This window comes from Brachyistius frenatus, unplaced genomic scaffold (genome assembly GCF_029030835.1).
Source record: "Brachyistius frenatus isolate BFR_SWC_R1_liver_20210118 unplaced genomic scaffold, ASM2903083v1 Contig_119, whole genome shotgun sequence".
In the NCBI taxonomy this organism is placed as follows: Eukaryota; Metazoa; Chordata; class Actinopteri; family Embiotocidae; genus Brachyistius; species Brachyistius frenatus.
Genome location: NW_027210718.1, coordinates 361,122 through 380,901, shown reverse-complemented (window position 1 = coordinate 380,901; position 19,780 = coordinate 361,122). Strand labels below are relative to the sequence as shown.

The following is a 19,780-nucleotide window of genomic DNA, read 5'->3' as shown; positions in this document are numbered from 1 at the left end:
ATTAAAGCAATTTAAAAGTGACTTAATTAATCCACCTATTACTGTACAACTTTCTGTTTAATTGTTTTCATGCTTATCCCTGCATTTGGTAACAACTTAAACCCTGTGGATGGAGGATTCTTCATCTGACATATGATCCCTAAAATGTTTTTTGAATTTATACTTGACCTCGGAGGGTTTCAGTGAGCCTGAAGCCTCTGATCTTTAGCATTAGAGAGCTCTGGTTTTTGAGATGATTTACTCAAGATATTTTTGTCACTTCTTTGGTAAAGATCATGTAAAAGAAGTCTTAAGAGATAAAACACACCATAACGCAATTCAATATAGTTACTCTTATAAGTGAAATGATTTATTACTTAATGTCCACTGTTATTCTACATTTTAACATTCAAGATTTTCTTGAAATTGTCTCTGAAGTTGTACCTTGTTGAATGGGGCCCATCTGATTGTAATACACGCTCATACCTTTTGACAGATATTACTTCTGATTCAGCCTTTTGCTTATGTTTCTCTGGTGTCATGCAGCTGGCACGTCTCACAGGTGTCAGTGCTTTAAAACATCTTTGTCAGCACATTGTGAGACATCAGCAGATTGTGTTTCCTGAGTGAATGAAGCTGCTCTGAAAAATAAAGACTAATTTCTAAGGACACTTTTGATGAAATGTGACAACTTCAGAGCTGAATGTCAAATCAGTTCGAAGAAACACCCGATTGGTAACACACTCATAAAGTTGGTTGTCAATGTTAACATTTAGGGAAAGCAATTACCAGTATTCTGTCACATAGTGGAAACTAAAGTATTATTACTGTACCCTCTGACTTACCCGAAGAGTGATGTAAATGTATCTTTCTGAATCATCTTAAAGAACATACTTTCAATGAAGTTTAAATCAATTAATGTCTGTTATTGTTGCAGGAGAGTGTCTCCTGCAAGAATAACAGACATTTGCCTGATTATTCAAACCTGTCCAAGCTGATGTTAAGCTGTTGAGCACATGAGAGCAAAATGCTGAGGAGGAGGAGGAGGAGGAGGCCAGGCAGCAGCCACAAGAGGTCTCTGCACATCAGAACGGCAGCTTTTTAAGGTAGGGTGTGAGTTCAGGTTTTGTGAACATGAAGCAGGTTTCCAAAGTTGGACGTTTGAAATTCTGAAAGGTTAAAGGTCATGGTTACAGCTGTATACAGGAATAGATGTGGGACAACTCCACACGTGGCTCTACACCCAGCCCACACAGCTTATACTACAAACACCTGCCCCCTCCCACCCCCTCCACACCAAACACACACAGCCTGCCCACACACACACACATGGTGGTATGTGTTTGATGCTACAGATTGATAAATTATTATAGAGAGGGGGAGAGAGGGTTGAGACAGAGGGGGCTATTTTTTATATTTATCTGTTTTAAGGTTCATTATAATGTCTGACAATATGGATGACAGTTATTCACATGCGCACATGTCCTCTTTAAACGTTGCGTAAAAGAACAGAAATGCGCCTTGCTGAATTTCAGGACCGCTGAGCTTCCCAATTCATTAATTCGCTAAACTCTTTTCAGTCCCTAAACGCAATTAAATACCATTTAAAGATAGCCGCCTCTATGCCACTTCTGAGCTTTGATAGGCGAAAGCCCCCACAGTTACAGTTAAACCACTCCCGCTCCTGGATAGGGCGTGCGTTGGGAGCGCAGGTGTGATTGTGTCCATTTCCAGCAGACTGCCTCCCTAAGTGGTTCGTAGTGGAAATAAAGACGGGAATAAACTTTAGGTGTACGTGTATTTACCTGCGTCAGGAGCGTTTTGAAGTTGAAGTGTCCAGGAGTGGCAGAGAAGGAGACAGAGATCTGGAAAAGTTACGGATGTTAACGTCACTTTGACACATACTGAGAAACCCGAGTGGATCATCAAGGATTTCACACTGAAGCAGCACATAACGACCAGGACAGGACACATCTACAATCATGAAGAAATCTTCATATCCAGGTGAGCCTGTTGCTTTCAGATAATGTGGCAGTGTTAAGTTGTCACACCCTGATTGTAAGAAGAGGCTCAAACTTGTGAACTATTGAGTTGTTGGTACGTGTGACTCCAGAAACAGGATTGCCATTCTTTCAGATCTTATCATTAACAGTGATTGTTTTTTTCATTACTGCTCCTTTACATGTGGTGTTCTTTTGAGTTCCTCTTCCTCACGTATGGATCTGTGGGTGTGGTTGTAAAACATTTCTTGCAGGTTTGGACTCTGACTTTACACTTAACGGTGACATCATGACAGAGAGGTGGGCTCCCTTTTCTAAATGTGACTCTCTTCTATGCTCCGAAGAACAAGAGAAAATGTTTCACATGGCACCTGCTGTTTTAAAAAAAAAAAAAAAAAAAATGTATTACCTTGAGTGAAAACAGAGAAAACATTGAGTGTGCACAAGTTGTGCAGAATTCATTTACATTCATAGGGTAATATTATGATACCTTACACTCAAATTATAAGACAGTTAGTTTGTTAATCTGTTTTGATTGACAGCTTTATGGTGCAGTTCCTTCACTCCCCCTAACTCATACCTGAAATGACCTGATGTAAGTGTCTGCATCAAATTTACACAAGCTCAATGGTTCAGTTTTTTTCTGGGACTGGCTGGATCTGATTGTGTTTACTGTGGAATCTTATCTTATCAAGACGTGAACGTGAAACTGCTTCTAGCTCATCACAGATCTCAGGAAGACTGCTTGTGAGGATGTATGTTGCTGCCTTGCCCAAAGACACTTCGGCAGACGTTTGCTTCAATTTAAACTTGAACCAAGGCTGTTTGATAGGCTGTCCCCTTCTTCTCTGTCACATTCAGCCTTTTCTCCAGCACTGCTTACTATCACCTCCCCCCCTCCCCACCCCACCCGCTCCCAGCCCTCCATCTCACTCCTTCTCCCTAAGCTCCGGCTCAGTCCAGTGTACACAACCCCATCCCGTGGAATGCCGGCTTTCCCGGCTCATCTTCGCAGAGTCTTTGTGTGATAGAGCGTCCAACGGTTTTCCATTGGAGACAAGCACATGTTGGGTCATGCAGTCTCTCCTCCTGTGTGTGTGTGTGTGTGTGTGTGTGTGTGTGTGTGTGTGTGTGTGTGTGTGTGTGTGTGTGTGTGTGTGTGTGTGTGTGTGTGTGTGTGTGTGTGTGTGTGTGTGTGTGTGTCCTTCTGCTGTGCGACGTGTGTGGAGCTGTCAAATTCTTTGTCAGAGCTTTGACTTGGGGAATCATCTAATAACAAAGTGTACACTGATGTGTGTGTGTGTGTGTGTGTGTGTGTGTGTGTGTGTGTGTGTGTGTGTGTGTGTGTGTGTGTGTGTGTGTGTGTGTGTGTGTGTGTGTGTGTGTGTGTGTGTGTGTGTGTGTGTGTGTGTGTGTGTGTGTGTGTGTGTGTTGTGAAAGAACCACTTCTCAAATGCGTAGGGGTATTTAGACAAGCATCAGAGATGTGGAGTGGTGACTTTCAGAGAGGAAGGTCGACTTGTGTCTCAGCATGTGTGTGTATGTTTTGTACGCAAATGCCCTGGCAAACACACACACACACACACACACACACACACACACACACACACACACACACACACACACACACACACACACACACACACACACAAAGATGCAGATTGTGCATCTGGCACATCTGAAGAGCTGATGTTGGACCTTATGTATGGAAGTGTGTGTGTATTGTGTGTGTTGGGAGTTGAGGATGGATATATATACAGTGTGATGTGTGTGTGTGGGGGGGGGTGGGGTATATACTGTGTGGTGTGTGTGTGTGTTCACTCATGCAACCTCATAGCTGAACACTGCTAGTGGAGTTGATCCCTGCCTTGTACACCACTCCCTCAAGTCGTCTGGATCAATGAGTAACCTGTATAAATAACAGCCCACCCCAACACACACACACACACATATGCACGCACGCACGCACACACGCACGCACACGTGCACACGCGCAAGCACACAGTCGTTATTTTCCAAGTACACTCCTCCTGGTATGTGCTTTTATGTCCTGCTCAAAACACATACATAAACACCAATTTCCATTACTCGTACCTGTGTGACAAATGCTTCACCCGGCTCTGTATTACGGCTTTTAGCCTGTTTATACTGGAGAGTCAGCAAGGCTTTGATTCAGAGCCTAAAGCTATTGTCAGATGATAACTTGAAAGTCAAGCTATAAACTGTGTTGAGACATATTTTCCCTGTCATCTAGCAGAGCATGCCGAGGATGGTCTAACCCTCAATTTGGCTTCCTCGAAACCTGTGGATAATGGACTAATAAGGTATTGGAACACGTGGACATGCATGTACAGTACTGTGGTTGGTAGGATTTTAGAGCCACAGGTTTGAGTTTGGGGCACCGTGTTGAAAACAGAGGCCAGAAATGAAGGTGTGAGGAAGCAGGACACATGTAACATTAGACCAGCAGGGAATGAATGATGATGACGAAAACCAACACGTTGACTGATTTCATGGTGAAATGTGTGAAACCAAACTGTAACTTTGTCTCCTTCAACACAGCAGGTCTGTCAAGTTTGGATTTTTCCAAATGCATTTCCCCTGATTACAGGAGACCTACAGTCTATGTCTTTTCTCTGCGCTGTGCATGGTCCTCCTCTCAGGCGCGTGGAGGCTGCTCTGAAGTGTCCACTCTGCTTTGTGTTTATTATCTGCAGCCAAGAATGCAGCTCTGTAATGCTGCCTGCTGCTGGGGGTGTCAACTGATACAACAGACTGCCTGTACTATGGGGGCCTGAGGCCAGGAGAAAACTTGTAAAAAAAAAAAGATAATGGCAGGCTCAGAGAGGTTCTGATTTGCACTGACATCTAGACATGAATGATAAAGTGCAGACACACATGCATGTGTTTAACCATTTCAGATACAGTGGCTGTGCACCGTTATCTGATTAACTTACAGAAGAAATATGGAAAGTGGCGCAAAGAGCCAAAGCTCGTGCAACAGATAATAACTTCACTGTTTGGAGGAGCAGCCTTTTCTTGTCATGACATGAATGAATATTTTATTGCACATAGCAATCAGTTTAAGTGTTAGTGATTCATACTGTATCTGTTCAAAGAGGATTGTGAAGAGATGAGGCCCTCCCGAATTATCAAGATAATGCACGTTAACTGCATGCAAGCCCAGATGTTTGCAGAGTGCAAAGTCTTTTTCTCTTTGCAAAGTAAAGCAAGGAAACAACTCTTTATAACATTATAACCATACGGGAAGAACATGAACATGATCGCAATCATATTTTATTTTCTGTTTCAGTTCAATCATCTTCATCAGCTTTACCCACATACAAACAACGTATATACAAGCGCATGCACTGGTCACATGACACATAATGCTTCACTGTTACTGGTTCACTGTTTTTGTTGTTGTTGTTGTCTTCACCTGTGTCCGCCATGCAAACATTAAAACATGCTAACATACAGACGCTGGAACCCTAAAAAAAAACGTTGATTAACCTGAAATCTATTTATCCCTCTCTTTCTCACATGTCTTGAAAAATACAACCACTCACCCACTCAGTTGTTCCTCTGTGACATACAGTAACTACATATATCCTGGGGGAGATTTCAACCCATAAACCCACAAAATCCATCACACAACAATAACACCGTTGGTTGTCTGTTTTCTTGTTTGTTTAAATCTTTGCACTATTGTTCAGTTAGTTTTAATTTAATTTAATTATAATTCTATTCTATTTTATTTTATTTTATTCTATTTATTGTATATACTGTGCATTTTTATATTTAATATTTTACTGTTGTTTTATTGCTTTCCTGTACCTATAATGCTGCTGTAGCGGAAAAAAAAAACCTCCCCTTGTGGGATGAATGAAGTAACTATCTCTCTATCTATCTATTTAAAGCTCTATGAACTGTTTAACTGACTCTTTGGTGTTTTAACAGCGAGGGAAGAGGTAAAGGCTGATCTTATCTACTGCACCGGTGTTTTTTTATAGACTGCAGCATAGCATCCTGTCTAACCCAGCTCATAACATATTTATATGGTTGGTTTAATGTGGGTCACATATTCACTGTGAGGATTGCAGAAGGCTTGTGTGTGTTTGGCAAAGCGGTGTTGGTTTTTAATGAGTGTGGTGAGTGAGGAACATGTAGGAAAAGGTGTTGCCAGTCTGTTCCTTCGGTGCCAGAATAAGGGCTATTCATTCGGGAGGAGTGTAGTACAGGGTCATGGCCAATGTCTTTCTCAAACTTCATGTGTGTCCACATGTGCGTATGAGTCTGACGGTGTGTGGGTGTGTGCGATGTGGCCCTTGCTCTAGGGCTGGCCTGGCTGCAACCAGGTAAAGGTCTTATCTGGGCTGTAAAAACAAACTTGAAAAATGTCTGTCTCAGCATTCAGTATGTCTTGTTTCTTTAGATCTTTCACTCAGCTCTATTTCTCTTTGTCCACGTCATCCGCTCCCAGCTCTTTCACAGGCAGAGTTGTGAAACGCTGTGTTTGCAGCATACCCTTAACGTGTGTAATGATGGCCATAAAATGCAATGGAACAGATGGATGAGCAGGAAAAAAAAGAGGAAAAAGAGAGACATATTTAAGCACATTATGAGAGATAAATTCAGCTTATTCTGTCGAAATAATTAGCATGTATTGGAGCCAAATGCGGAGAAGGAATTTATATAATTTGGTTACAAATTTCAAAATTACAGTAAAGGGCAATCATGGCTTGAGTGGGTAAGGTAACTTCCTCTATCACATACATCATTTTATATTGCCATATTGATATATAACGTGAATTATTTTCATAATCAGACAGGAATATTAGTGTTTGGCTAATCCAGTGCATGAGATTGGTCAAATATTTGACATGATGCAAGAGAATATATCTAAATATCATCTTGACTCATATGGACTTTGTGTCAAATGAGTGTTAGCCAGTAGATACATCAGTGTCCAGTGATAGCTTTGTAGCTGTGGGCAGATTGAAATGACAGCAGTTGTAACTATAACGTTTTTTTTTTTTTTTTTTTTTTAAAACCTTTAGCAACACATTGTTGTTCAACAATATCTACCACTCAGTTGATTAATATCTCAATCAAAACACCGCCTAGTGTTAAAGGGAAGAGTGGAAGAGAAGGGGGACAGAGGGAAAAGGGAGGGAAAGAAAGAGGGAAGGTAAAGGATCCTTCACCTCCCCTGTCCTCCTACTCAAACAGCGTGGCCACCTTAAGCAAACACAAAAATCTCAGGTAGTTGTGTGTTCGAGAGAGACAGAGCATGCATTAAAGAGGATGTTTCGTAAATCATTCCACCGGGTCCATTTGCCGCCCCTCATTCATGTGTGTGTGTGTGTGTGTGTGTGTGTGACTGCTCTTGTGTTTTAAGTATGTTAAAGTGCAGCACCCTCTCACCTCTATTTACCTTCTCTCGTCATTTGACACCAATAACCAATCAGTCAGCATATTTGTCCAGGCATGGTCCATGCACTTTACCGGTCATGCTGCTGGCACGCTGACGCGCGCACACAAACACGGCCTAACTAAACAACGCAATTGACATCAATCAGTTGAGGCCTATAGCAAAGACACAGGCAGCTACGTATTTACTCTTGTCCTTGAAATGACTTGCATCACTGCTAAAAGCAGTTTTTCCCATTAACATAAACACTTGTCCCATTTTTATGTATCATGTATGTAATGACCTCTACTGCACACAGCACAGTGTCATAAGGCAAATATGACATCAGAGGATTACAAATCCCTTCGAAGGGGAAAAAAGACGTGGATCATAGTGTGTTTGTGTGTGTCTGTGTGTGCGTTTGTGAGTGTTTGTGCTTTTTTGGCCCCAGACAAGACTGTGCAGGTGAGTACAGCAACAGACTCTCCACGTAGACAAACACACTTTTGTACCACACTTTTGTTCACAGTTTAACTTTGCAGGTGTCACTCCTTTCGGGTTGTATTTAAGCTCACTGCGATTAGCAAATGCATATTTCACTGTAAAGCACACAACTACCGAATGCGTTGCAGTAAACTACTTCAGAGCCAAATATCAACTATTCAACACAACTTTCAGCTGTTGTTACAGCTTCTGTGGCGTGTTATTGTAAACTTTGCTTGGTACATTTGAAGCAGTTTGTGTTGAAAGTGTGTGTGTGTGTGTGTGTGTGTGTGTGTGTGTGTGTGTGTGTGTGTGTGTGTGTGTGTGTGTGTGTGTGTGTGTGTGTGTGTGTGTGTGTGTGTGTGTGTGTGTGTGTGTGTGTGTGTGTGTGTGTGTGTGTGTGTGTGTGTGTGTGTGTGTGCGCGTATGTGTGTGTGTTCATTCATCTCAAGTTGTATTCCCTGATAGAGGAGTACATAAGTACAGACATGTTCTTTAGCTGCAAGGCTTGGTAGACTTGACTGACTCTTTTTTGTTCATTTTCCAATTTCCACACACTTGAAGCTTGGAAACACATTAGATATGCACACACACACACACACACACACACACACACACACACACACACACACACACACACACACACACACACACACACACACACACACACACACACACACACACACACACGTGTAATTAATTGATGGTGTTATCGCATAGCAAATGGCTGATTAATGATTTGTACTCAAAGCAAATACAATGGTTGACTCTTTAATGATGGCACCTTTGGTCAGGCTCAATGTTCAGTTAGTGATTTAAAGAGTCAAGACTTTCTCTTTGAATCAAACAGTAAAGCCAGAGGCAGCTTTGTTATTTAAATTTATATCAGCTTCAGCTTAACATTTGCTACTTTTCGCAAAGATCATTGCTACCTAAACAAGATTAATGATAATCTAAGCCCCTGATCTTATCACTGTTTTGGGTTAGTCTGACCAGAATACACACACACACACACACACACACACACACACACACACACACACACACACACACACACACACACACACACACACACACACACACACACACACACACACACACACACACACACACACAGACACACAGACAGACACAGACACACACTCACTTCAGAAGCTCTTCCAGTCATATAGTGACACACTCACCCTCTCCCTTGGGACAGCTGTTTTTGTGTTGAAACCTGTAACAACAGAGGTGGAAAACCACCATGTTTGCTGGCACTATTGGCAGAAAATTAAGGCCATGTTGTACTCTGATTTGCGGCAGGAAGTATTTCAAAGAACTTCAAAACAGGAAGGTACAACTGACTCATCAGTCACCGGATGAACTTAGCTCATCTGCACAGCAGCGACTGGGTTGATGCAAGAGAGGACGGGAGGAAGCGGAGAAAAGAAAATAACAAGTGTGGTTGGTCTGAGATAGATGCTGCATCTTGTTAACATGCCATCGGCTGTCCCAGGAACAGTAGAGATAAATGCTTCACTGTATTATCAACCTACTCTCACCATTAAACATTATTTTTCATATACTGTATACATTGTGTCAGTCAAGTCAAAGGCTGCACTGCAGCTTTATTTGTATTTACTCTGTTTTCACGTGAAATATATGTTTAATAGTGTCTTATGTAGATTTCCCCTCACAGTCAAATCTTCTGCTAGGTTGACTGTTTGATTGCAGTCAATAACATTAATTCATGCTTTCCATGTCAACCTGTCTCCAAGGGTCTGTGTGGGTCTACGTGACATAAATGTTGTCATTTGCCAAAGTCTGCGTTTGTTTTGAACCCCTTTGCAGACATCTGGCAGACTGGGGCGAGTCCCCTTAACAAGCCACATTGTTCACTAAAGGTAAGCCACGTGGTTCATGAGACGAGTCCCTCTAAGGGTAAGCCACACAGGTGGCACAGGTTGTACGTGCAATCATACTAATACCAAACCAAAGGTCAACAACAATACAAAACTCAAACAAAAAAAAGTCCAAAAGAGACTTTTTTTTTCATTGTGCACTGGTTACAGTGTTTACAGTACACAACGTGTGTCAGTTCAGAAAATGGTCATACTCCAAAAATATATTGTATAGAGTATGGAGTATAGAGTATAGAGTAGTATATAGTACAGCCAGGGCGATGCGTCTAAGTTTGATGTTTTGCCGTGAAACAGGAAGTTGACGTTTAAGGTCAAACGATGTTCCAAACCTCATGAAAGTTTGCACATGCGTCAGCACCACCAAGTTTTTGAAGTTGTTAAAGCTGCCAATTTTTTTTAATTTTTTTTTAAAGAAGAATAAGGAACAAGATTGAGAAAAAAATGTAAACTGCAAGTGGGAATATGCTGACCTTCGCGTGCTACACGTGCAGTGTGCGAGGGCCCGCATATCACTGTGGCCCCTTCTGTTTCTAATCCACTTGGATTTGTCATTCTTTTGAATGCAGCTGTTAAAGAATTTGCTGGGGTGCAATGGCTGATGTTCCCTCATAGTCCTTTTTCAGTTCCGGGAGATTCTGCCTAATTACAAAACCAAACCTGCCACGAGGATGGTGCTTACTATTCCATGGATTTTATGGACAACACTGCCTCTGTAATGGATATCCCATTTGTGCAATTTCAATTTATTTGCACTGTATTTATTCGGTCTATCACCATGTGCCTTCTATCTGTACTACTTACAATTTAACATCTTTTTCTTTTTTCATTATTTACATTCTACAGTTTCTGCTAATCAGACCATTCACAGACACAGTTCTGTTGGTGCTTGCAATAGTGTTATGTAATTTATTTTCTTTAATAGTGTTATCTGTTATCTTTGTTATTTCTCATTTATATAGTGTTTCCGTCATTTTGTTGTTAGTTCTTTTTCTTTTTACTTCTTTTTAAAAAAAAAAAATCTTGTGTGTTCGCACCTCAGGACTGTGAGGAACAGCACTTCATTCAGCTGTGTACTTGAATGTGGATGAATGACAATAAACAACAACAACAAAAAACAACAACAAACAAAAGTATGACTCTAAATCATTAAATGAAACAGAATTGAGAGTGGTGCAGTAGTCCTTTCTTGACTTTCACTACATGCTACCATGACTCTAAAGCAGCTCAGTAACTGCAGAGCATCTTACAGATGAGATTTTATTAATTTGTCCTTCTGTCCTTGTTTTTTTTTTTTTTTACAGCAAGATCTGCCAGCGCACGAGCAAGGCGATCAGAAAGAGATGGATCTGGTATCACCAGTCCCAGTAAGTAAACCGCACCCCTGTCATTTTCATCTATGGCCATTCATTCTTCTATTCACGTTCAACACATACATACCAACATATACAGTATTCAGTTTACTGTGCAGAGATTTTAGACTCTAAAAGGAAATTGATGATGCCTTCAAAAATAATGCACTGAAGTGTTTATTTATCAATTAACTTCATACAAAGTGCAGTGAACTGAAAAAATATATATATTTGGAGGTTTTGGAGGTACTCGGCAGCTAAGTTGTTCTGAGCATCTTTGAGAACTTTCCACATTTAGACTGTCTCAATATCTCTCTTCCTGTAATTTCAGCCTGACCTCTATGATGTTGAGAAAAAAATCTGTATGTTTGAAGTCATGCTCAGAATGAACTTGGGGGTGATCAGATAAGACTAAATCTAAACAACTTAACTGCAGAAACCTTATGTACAGTATTATAATACATATGTTTATACTTTTATATATCGAATGTATCATTTTCAGCTTCCATTAATTGCTCACTATTCCTGTAAAGTATTACATAAGTCAGTGTCTCTGACCTTCAACAGAAGGATATGGTACAGTGGGCAGAGCAGGTACTGTTTCCTGTTTAGATAACAGCAGACGTCAGGTAAACAGATCAGAGATGTAGAGATATTGAGATTCATGTGGCAAAGTGTCTTACAAAGGATATAGAACATTAAACAATATAATGGTTATTTCCCACCTTATTTGGTATTCATAGTTTTTATATTGAGAAGGTTTTGCCTATATCCTCTGTTTCACATATTTTAATATAGCAAGAGGAAGTGAAAGTAGTTCCCATCCTGAAATATGTTTTATTAGCATCCTCACCAGCCATTTTTGCAATATTAAATTGTGCTGTAGCTGAACTACAGTGTCATTTGTACACTTTTGTGTACGCACAGGCACACACACACAGACACACAGCAGTATTATTCACATCCAGATCTTTTTTCACATACAGATCACATCAGCTATGTTTTTGAGGTTATATGTAAAGCCATAAACTCATCACGTGATCGGCTGTGTGTCTTGTAGGTATTTACTGTAGATGGTGTATCTGGGAAGTATGTTTGTGTTTGTCATTGCATGTGTATTGTAAGATTATGGACATTTATTAAAGAAAAATAAGCAGCAGAAAATATAAAGTCTGACACTATTTCCTTCGATACTTTGAGTGCTGCTCGGTCTCACTTTGGGGTGTTTATCCCTCTGTGCAAACTGAACCTGAGAGTGAAGGAAACTATTTTACTGGGCCTGGAAGTAAAACATCTTCTGAATCTGCCTAAACATCTGGAGATAAGAGCAATTTTATTTGATTGAGAATAATAATTTAAAAAAAGATATACATATATATATATATATATATATATATATATATATATGCCCCTCAAACTTGCTGAGTTCATTTTCTGTTTGTGCATGCATGCATGCATAAATGTATAGGTTTTTATTTGGTTTAGATTTTGTCGACTTGTCAGCATCAGACCATCCTGAGTTCTGCAGCCCCCTTGTTTACCATCTCTGAACCACAGTAAAAGACGAGCATTTAGGGACAGATACACATTTAAATACACATACACACGCTGACAGACGGAAATGCACACACAAAAGCAGATACACACAATCAGGTACAGGTCGCTAGGAAGTGCTTAAGGCTGCGGTTAATGCCCTGCTTGTCAGCAGACCTCCCTGACGTTGATGCAGTTGCCACAGGGTGTATGCGTTTGTGTGCCTGCGTGTGTGCGTGTACGTGTGTTTGTTTTGGCATTTGCAGGGAGATGCCCCACACAAAACATCTGCCAACAGGGCAGATTTACGAGCCGGCAGGCGTGTGTTTGGGAGGATGCTTTTCTGTAATCTCAACACACCACACACACACTCACACTCACACACACACACACGCACACACACACACACACACACACACACACACACACACACACACACACACACACACACACACACACACACACACACACACACACACACACACACAGGTTTATCCAACACTGTCCCTATTGTTGATCCGAGTGTGGTTGATTCCCAACCGGGAGTCAGCCGATGCCGTTGTGTTGGACATACACACATGCAACTCAAGCATGAGCATGTCTACAAAGTAAAACAAACTTTTTGTACGTTTTTAATTTTCTTAACAATGATGATGTCATATGAACATTATTACAATTGTTACAGCTACTGACAAGAGTGCACATGGCTAAATTTTGTCTCACCTCATTTGGCCATTTAATACATCTCTAATGAGACCTCACAGCATCACTTTATTTGTCAACTAGAGATGATATTATGAATTGAAAGTTAGAGTAAAACAGCAGTAAGTGGTCTTGGTTGGAAAACAGACCTGAATATTGATCTCTGTTTTCACTTTTTAGATGAGACCTATGAGCACAGTGCACTTAATTAGTCCTTAATTATTTATTCCTCATTATTTTTGTTTTAATGCTAATCCGTCCCTGCACCACTTGCAAGGTTTGTTCACTACATACTCATTATTTACTGTATATAATCTTGCAAATAATCACAGTTACATGTTTTGTCCATTTGGGGCCGCTAATGCACACATTTCCCTTATTTCATCATCCAGTGCCCCAAAAGCTGGCTTCAATTGAAGAATAAATAAAGATATGAAATGAGACGAATTTATAGATGAAGAAAAGGGGCACACTCAAACACACTAAAGCCCAACATGAAAACAATAACATGCAAGGTCACTGGGGCGGTGGTGTCTGTTGCACAAAACAGCAGACTGACATGTCTGGGTGTGTTTGAGCTCTCTATCAGAGCTCAGACGCTTGCCACGTGACCTCTGACCCCGGCGCGGTGTGAGGGACGTGCCAACAGTCAGAGGTCATCTGAGTTTCCTGAACACACATTTTAGAGCGAGTGCTGGTGTTTCAAAACACACATACTGGTTCTCTCTCTGTATCTGTCGTGTTTTGTCTTTCTGACTTGTTTCCTAGATACAGACACTCTCTCCTTCATTGATTGCAAGTCTTTAAAGCGTTTTTAGGGATGTTTGTTTTGATTAAGTTCCTCCCTTTCTTCTGTCTCATATTGTTTTTACACCTCAGTATTATTTCAGCAAGCCTTTCACACAAAGGCAGAACTGTATCCAATTCATCATGAGGAACATAGTTGAGGGGGGACGCTCACACCAGCTTGACGAGATTGCAGTTGGTATCAAATGAATCAAGGCCACAGGACACCCACACGAGGAACATTATAAGAAAGCTGACAGAAGAGTTTTCCGAAGTCCAGCAGGTTATTTTGGTCTGGAAGGAGCCTATCCTTGTCACATGGTGGAGCTAATGGTTTCTATTTTGAAGACACAATGCTGCTTCAGTCTTACAGTCTTATGTGAAGAAAGAGAGGGGAAGAGAGAGCAGCAACATATGATCAGCACATGTGGATGTCGTAATTTCGAATTCATTAGCAAGACACACTGAAGGAATCAAAGTGGGGAGAGGGAGGGAGAGCAGAGAGCCCAAAAGGAGAGAGAGTAAGAAGAGGAGGAAGAGGGACAGAGGGAGGGAAGGAGTGAGGGAGCCAGAGAGAGAAGAGGGAAGTCTAAAAAAAGGCAGAGAGAGAGAGAGAGAGAGAGAGAGAGCGAGAGTGGAGTCAGAGCAGACACTACATGTGGCTGTGGAGGGAGTGATCTGGCTATGGAGGGGGAGAAATTCTCAGGTAAGACAAACTCTCCTGAAACTCTCAGCCCAGATGAGGTCATCTGTCTTTCTTTAGCCTACTTTAAGGTTCTTCAATCAGCTCTGTTTCTGTGATTGAGCTACTTTTCTGTCCGAGCCTGCGTCTATTTTCCCCTCTATGGTATTTTCCACTCTCTCATTCTGTCCAGTTTGCTGACTGCTTGTTTTCTTTTGGGTTTGGAGCTGGAACTGGGTGCTCTGCTGCGGGGTTTGTGTAGCAGCCTAACGGACCTGTTTTGGTTTATCTGTCTTTATCTGCCCTGGTCCCGTCATGTTTGCAGGCTTTTCATGTCTCTGTTTGTGCTCACCATCTCCACCCTCCTTGGTCTCATTATTTCCAGTGAAATGTCTTTAAAGGTTAGTGGTCAGCCACCATGGCTTTTCATTCATGACTCGCTGTCTGGATGAAAATAACAGTTTTAAAAACCCTTTCCTTGATGAAGTGACACAGAAACATCACTAGTGTCTTAGTAATGTCTCTCCCTCTTTCTCCATCTGCATTCTCCCATTCTTCTGTGGTGTGAAAACAGGAAAGAGCTCTGTTTGAACAGTACTACTCTTGTCCCTTGTGGCTCTGATCCCGCTTTAGCCATCAGTCAGTCCCTCCTTTAGTTAACAGGACAGAGAAAGCCTTGCCCCACTGCACAAGCAAAGTAAGGCCGACTTTTCAAATACTTTTTCCAAACTCTCGGCCCGTCTGAGTGCAGCAAACACTGTGAATAGATGAGTATGTGTGTATCCATGTGTATGTGTGCCGTACATTATGCTAAATCCATCAGTCAGGCTATGCTGTCTGTTTCTTAACAGCATTTTTAGTGTGACTGTTGTAAATGTAAGTTCATTGCACTGGAGTGGAAATGATAAAGTGGCTGTAGCTGCATATATTATTGTGTTTTTGTGAGTGTGCATAAGTGTTAATGTGGGTTAATGGGTTAATGTGGTCGGTGGTGTGGTTGTGTGTGGCTAAACATGGCTTGTGGCACCTTTTTAAGTCTGGATGTAGGTGAGATCATTGACAAGTTTGTGTGTGATGGAGGTATCACACTCCCTCCTCTCTCTCTCTCTCTCTCTCTCTCTCTCTCTCTCTCTCTCTCTCTCTCTCTCTCTCTGGCCTCTGTTCCTCCAGGGAGCACTAACAGCCTCAGCAGGACATACTTTCTGTTGTGTTTGAATGTTCAATCCAGTGTTTATTTTCTGTGTTGTATGATTGTGCCTTTTGGGCCAGTTTAATGTCACTGTGTGTAGGAATAGGAAGTATGCCCAAGTGAGGGGTCTATGTGTGTGTGCATGTATAGCTGGCGGCAAAATTTAGGCATCATCCCCATCAATCACTTGTAATCTATTGGCTTCTACTTCCTCATTTGTAAAGGCATTTATTAAAATGGTGGACAACGCTGTAGTGCAGTTGGTAACACAAAACTTTCTGTTTGTAGTTTACATCTCCCAGGTGCTCCAGCATCCTCCCACAGCCCACCCTTTGCCAGCTGAGATGGCTCCACTCCCCCTGTGTCCTGCTAAAGGATAATTAGGTACAGCTATTGAGATAGCATATTGTCCCATGTCATCTGGACAATATCTTGGATACCTCTCATCTGCCTCGGTCAAATCAATTCAATCCACTTCTCACTCCTGTTCTTCACACTCTGGTGTTGATGCTGATTTGCAAGGATCTCTTTGTTTCCAGTCTGTTTTTTCTCACACATGAATCAGCTCTGATGTTGTCAACGGAAACTCTCCATGAACCAGTCACAGTAAGGTCAGCTGATGAGGCTTGATAAAAGACTGCATGACACAGCTATAGTCACAGGATCATTAAGATCTTTGGCTCATGCCTTTTTGAGTAGCAATAAGCTTTCACTATTGACCATTGTACTAACCTTTAATAAAGTCAGTCTTCTAGAGTCAGTGCTGGAAGCTTTCTGTTTGAGATGTAATGTATGCCTCCACCACCAGGTGGAGGTGCTGAGTTGAGTATGTCAACACACCCTGTTCATATCAACCTCTCAGTTGAAAACACTTACACAAAGTAACGAGTGTTGTTTTGCTGTGTTGGCATTATTGTGTGAACCTACTTGTTTTGAATATCATTTTGTACATTTTAAAGGAGAGACTTAAAAAAAAAAAAAAAAAAAAAAAAAAAAAAGATTTAAGGAAAAGCTACATGCCTTTTCCAGGTGAGACAGGCCTTGTGTTTTTGGGTGAGTCACCATGGCAACGTGCTGAGCAGAACAATATGTGCCTGCAATCGGAGCAACGTGGATGGTGATGACAATGCTGGCTTTTTGGCACACTAAACTGGACTGTTGCCTGGTGGAGAGATGGAGCAGAAGGTGGGGGTGAGACAAAGAGAGAGAGAGAGAGAGAGAGAGAGAGAGAGAGAGAGAGAGAGAGAGAGATGGCCTATTGGGAGTAATCTCTGATGGAGGACAGCTGCTCTCAGTATTTACCAAGTCATCCCCCCCCCCCCCATGAGGACACACGTGCAGCCAGCAGCATGTGTGTCCAGACAGTTGATGCACATATTCAATGCAAAGAAAACCGCTGAGCAAAAGCAGTTGGTGGGTATGCAGTGTGTGTGTGTGTGTGTGTGTGTGTGTGTGTGTGTGTGTGTGTGTGTGTGTGTGTGTGTGTGTGTGTGTGTGTGTGTGTGTGTGTGTGTGTGTGTGTGTGTGTGTGTAAATGCAGTGCAGTCCAGCCATGTATCCAACAGGTGCTGTGTTTGATTAAAGTTTGTGGAGCCTGGCTGGGTGCTGATGTTTAACATTTGGTTAAGGGCAGCTGCTGTCACTACAGCTGTGCATATACTTTAGATGAAGCTACTTTGCCATGTGTGCTCTGGGGCCACAGAGGGGGTTTCATATGCACATATGTAACTTTAACATTGTGAAAACTGCAGAACTGAGTCTTTACTACATTTACAGTGCACAAAATAATGCAGCGCCTTACACTGTGTGTGTAATACATGTGCATCTTCTGGTTTTCTAGTGTTTTCTTCAGTTTGCAAACATCTGTGAACATATCTGACTGTCAGAGGTCCTTCTTGCGGTGCTTCCCTTGCCATTCATTCCCACATTTAGCTGAAAGCACAGTATTGTACTGTGCCGTGCTAAAAGTCAGGCAGTTTTGGGGTTTACACTTGCACTGCCGCTGATTTCATCAGTTATGCTAAAACTGTTCTCTTTCTGTGTCTCTTTTTTCACACACATTAGGTAGACATTTTCCTGCTTCCTGGTTTCCATTGAACCCATGGGGGTTTAGTGTTACATCACATCTTCCTTGATATTTATCTGTCTTTCCTGTCTGTTCCTGTGGAGAGAACTAGTGCACACCTTTTCCCGCCTTTTCTCCTCTCCTTCTTGTCTTGTTCATCTCTCCCCTCTGAAGCCCTGAGCAGGTAGAGCTGCTTATTTTGGGGGTTGCCATGTAAATAGAGTTGCAGTAACTAGCTAGTCATATCCAAAATATACATGCATGCACAAATGAACGCATGCGACCAATGCAAGCAACGCACGCACCAACACAGATTTTTACCTCTTCCAGATGCCTTATTTGACACAGACTGACTCATGGGTGAGTTGTCTGCATCGAGGCCAACAGGGAGTTTGTTGTTTTAGGATAAACTCAGCAGGAAGCTGGAGTTTCCTCTGGAGCTGGTACTCGTAATGTTTGAAATAACAATGACTGTCTAAATCTGATGTGACCTGAAATGAAACACTGATCATTATCACAACATAAAACTGGCAAAACTGACACAACAAAGGATTTCTATATAAGCTTATTAAATTGCTTTTTGATAAGGGCTTTACATCAGTTTGGTCACCTCCTGAATAAACAGTTTTCTTACTCTTGTTCTCTATGGTATAGCTTAGCTTCTTAGTATTGATATTTGTCCCATTTTTCACCTGCAATGTATCTGATGATGAAAACTGTTTAATTATTCTGCAGGGACAGAGAGGTTTTGTTTAGTGGGACAAGTTTGGATCAGGTATTTCTGCTGTTAAATTATCATTTTTGTTCAGCTGCATCTATACATCTGTACAGATAAGGTTGTTTAAATGATCATAAGAAGTTGCAGGTCAGGTGTATCCTTGAATCGCACTGCCCAGTGTGGGTTTGGTCCCAGCTGAAACTTTTCTTGGAGCTGTATCTCAGATTCGAGAGTTTGCAGGGCGTCTCTCCGCTGGCACAGACCACACTGCAGAGGAGGGAGCAAGCTGGCACAGAGGCATGTGGACCTGTTCATGTCTTTGTGTGTGTGTGTGTGTGTGTGTGTGTGTGTGTGTGTGTGTGTGTGTGTGTGTGTGTGTGTGTGTGTGTGTGTGTGTGTGTGTGTGTGTGTGTGCGCGCGTGTCCGTCTGGAGATCTCCCCCTGACATTCGCAATCTGTTGTCGGCCTGGCGTTGCCCTAGCAACTGCCACGCCTGGCGTCCGTTTAAAGAAGTTGTCCTCTTCTCCTCACACTCTGCTCCTCTCATTTTTCAGCTCCTAGAAGGGCAGGAGCCACTTTGGAGTGGTGGTGGTCTGGTTTCTTTAAGCAGCAGGCGGCTGTCTCTGTCTCTCTTCCTCTGTATGCTGCAGTGCAACATAACAACAGCAGCTGCCTATTGAAATACATTACAATACAACAACGAAGAAGAAGCAAGAGGACCTAAAAGAGGAATCTGGATTCGATCACTGTTAGTTATTATCCCTTTCTTTTTTTTTTTTTTTAACAACAATTACACAGGATTGTCATATGGCAGTGTCATATGTTTCCTGTTACGTCAACAGCATTACTCTTTTATCTCACAGTTCATCTTCATCTTTAGTCATAAGAAATATAATGATGATGCAGAAGTAAAGTTCAGAAGGCGGAATTGTGGTGGAAGATTTTAGCGCTGATAGGTGGAATGAACATGTCCTTGT

At 41.8% G+C, this 19,780-nt stretch overlaps 1 protein-coding gene across 2 annotated transcripts in view; it reads left to right on the top strand.

The window, feature by feature from the left end:
• Window positions 1–1,946: 1,946 nt before the first annotated feature.
• The window catches only part of septin9a (septin 9a), a 72,460-nt gene continuing 54,626 nt past the window's right edge, over window positions 1,947–19,780 (top strand). Inside the window, exons 1-2 of one of the 2 annotated variants that reach the window (XM_069713552.1) lie at window positions 1,947–1,983; window positions 11,081–11,143. In XM_069713552.1, the coding sequence (XP_069569653.1) occupies window positions 1,962–1,983; window positions 11,081–11,143 (85 nt within the window). In that variant the 5' untranslated portion in view covers window positions 1,947–1,961. Of the gene's footprint in view, window positions 1,984–11,080; window positions 11,144–14,150; window positions 14,856–19,780 lie in introns of those variants that run through there. The other variant, XM_069713554.1, reaches the window with a different exon arrangement.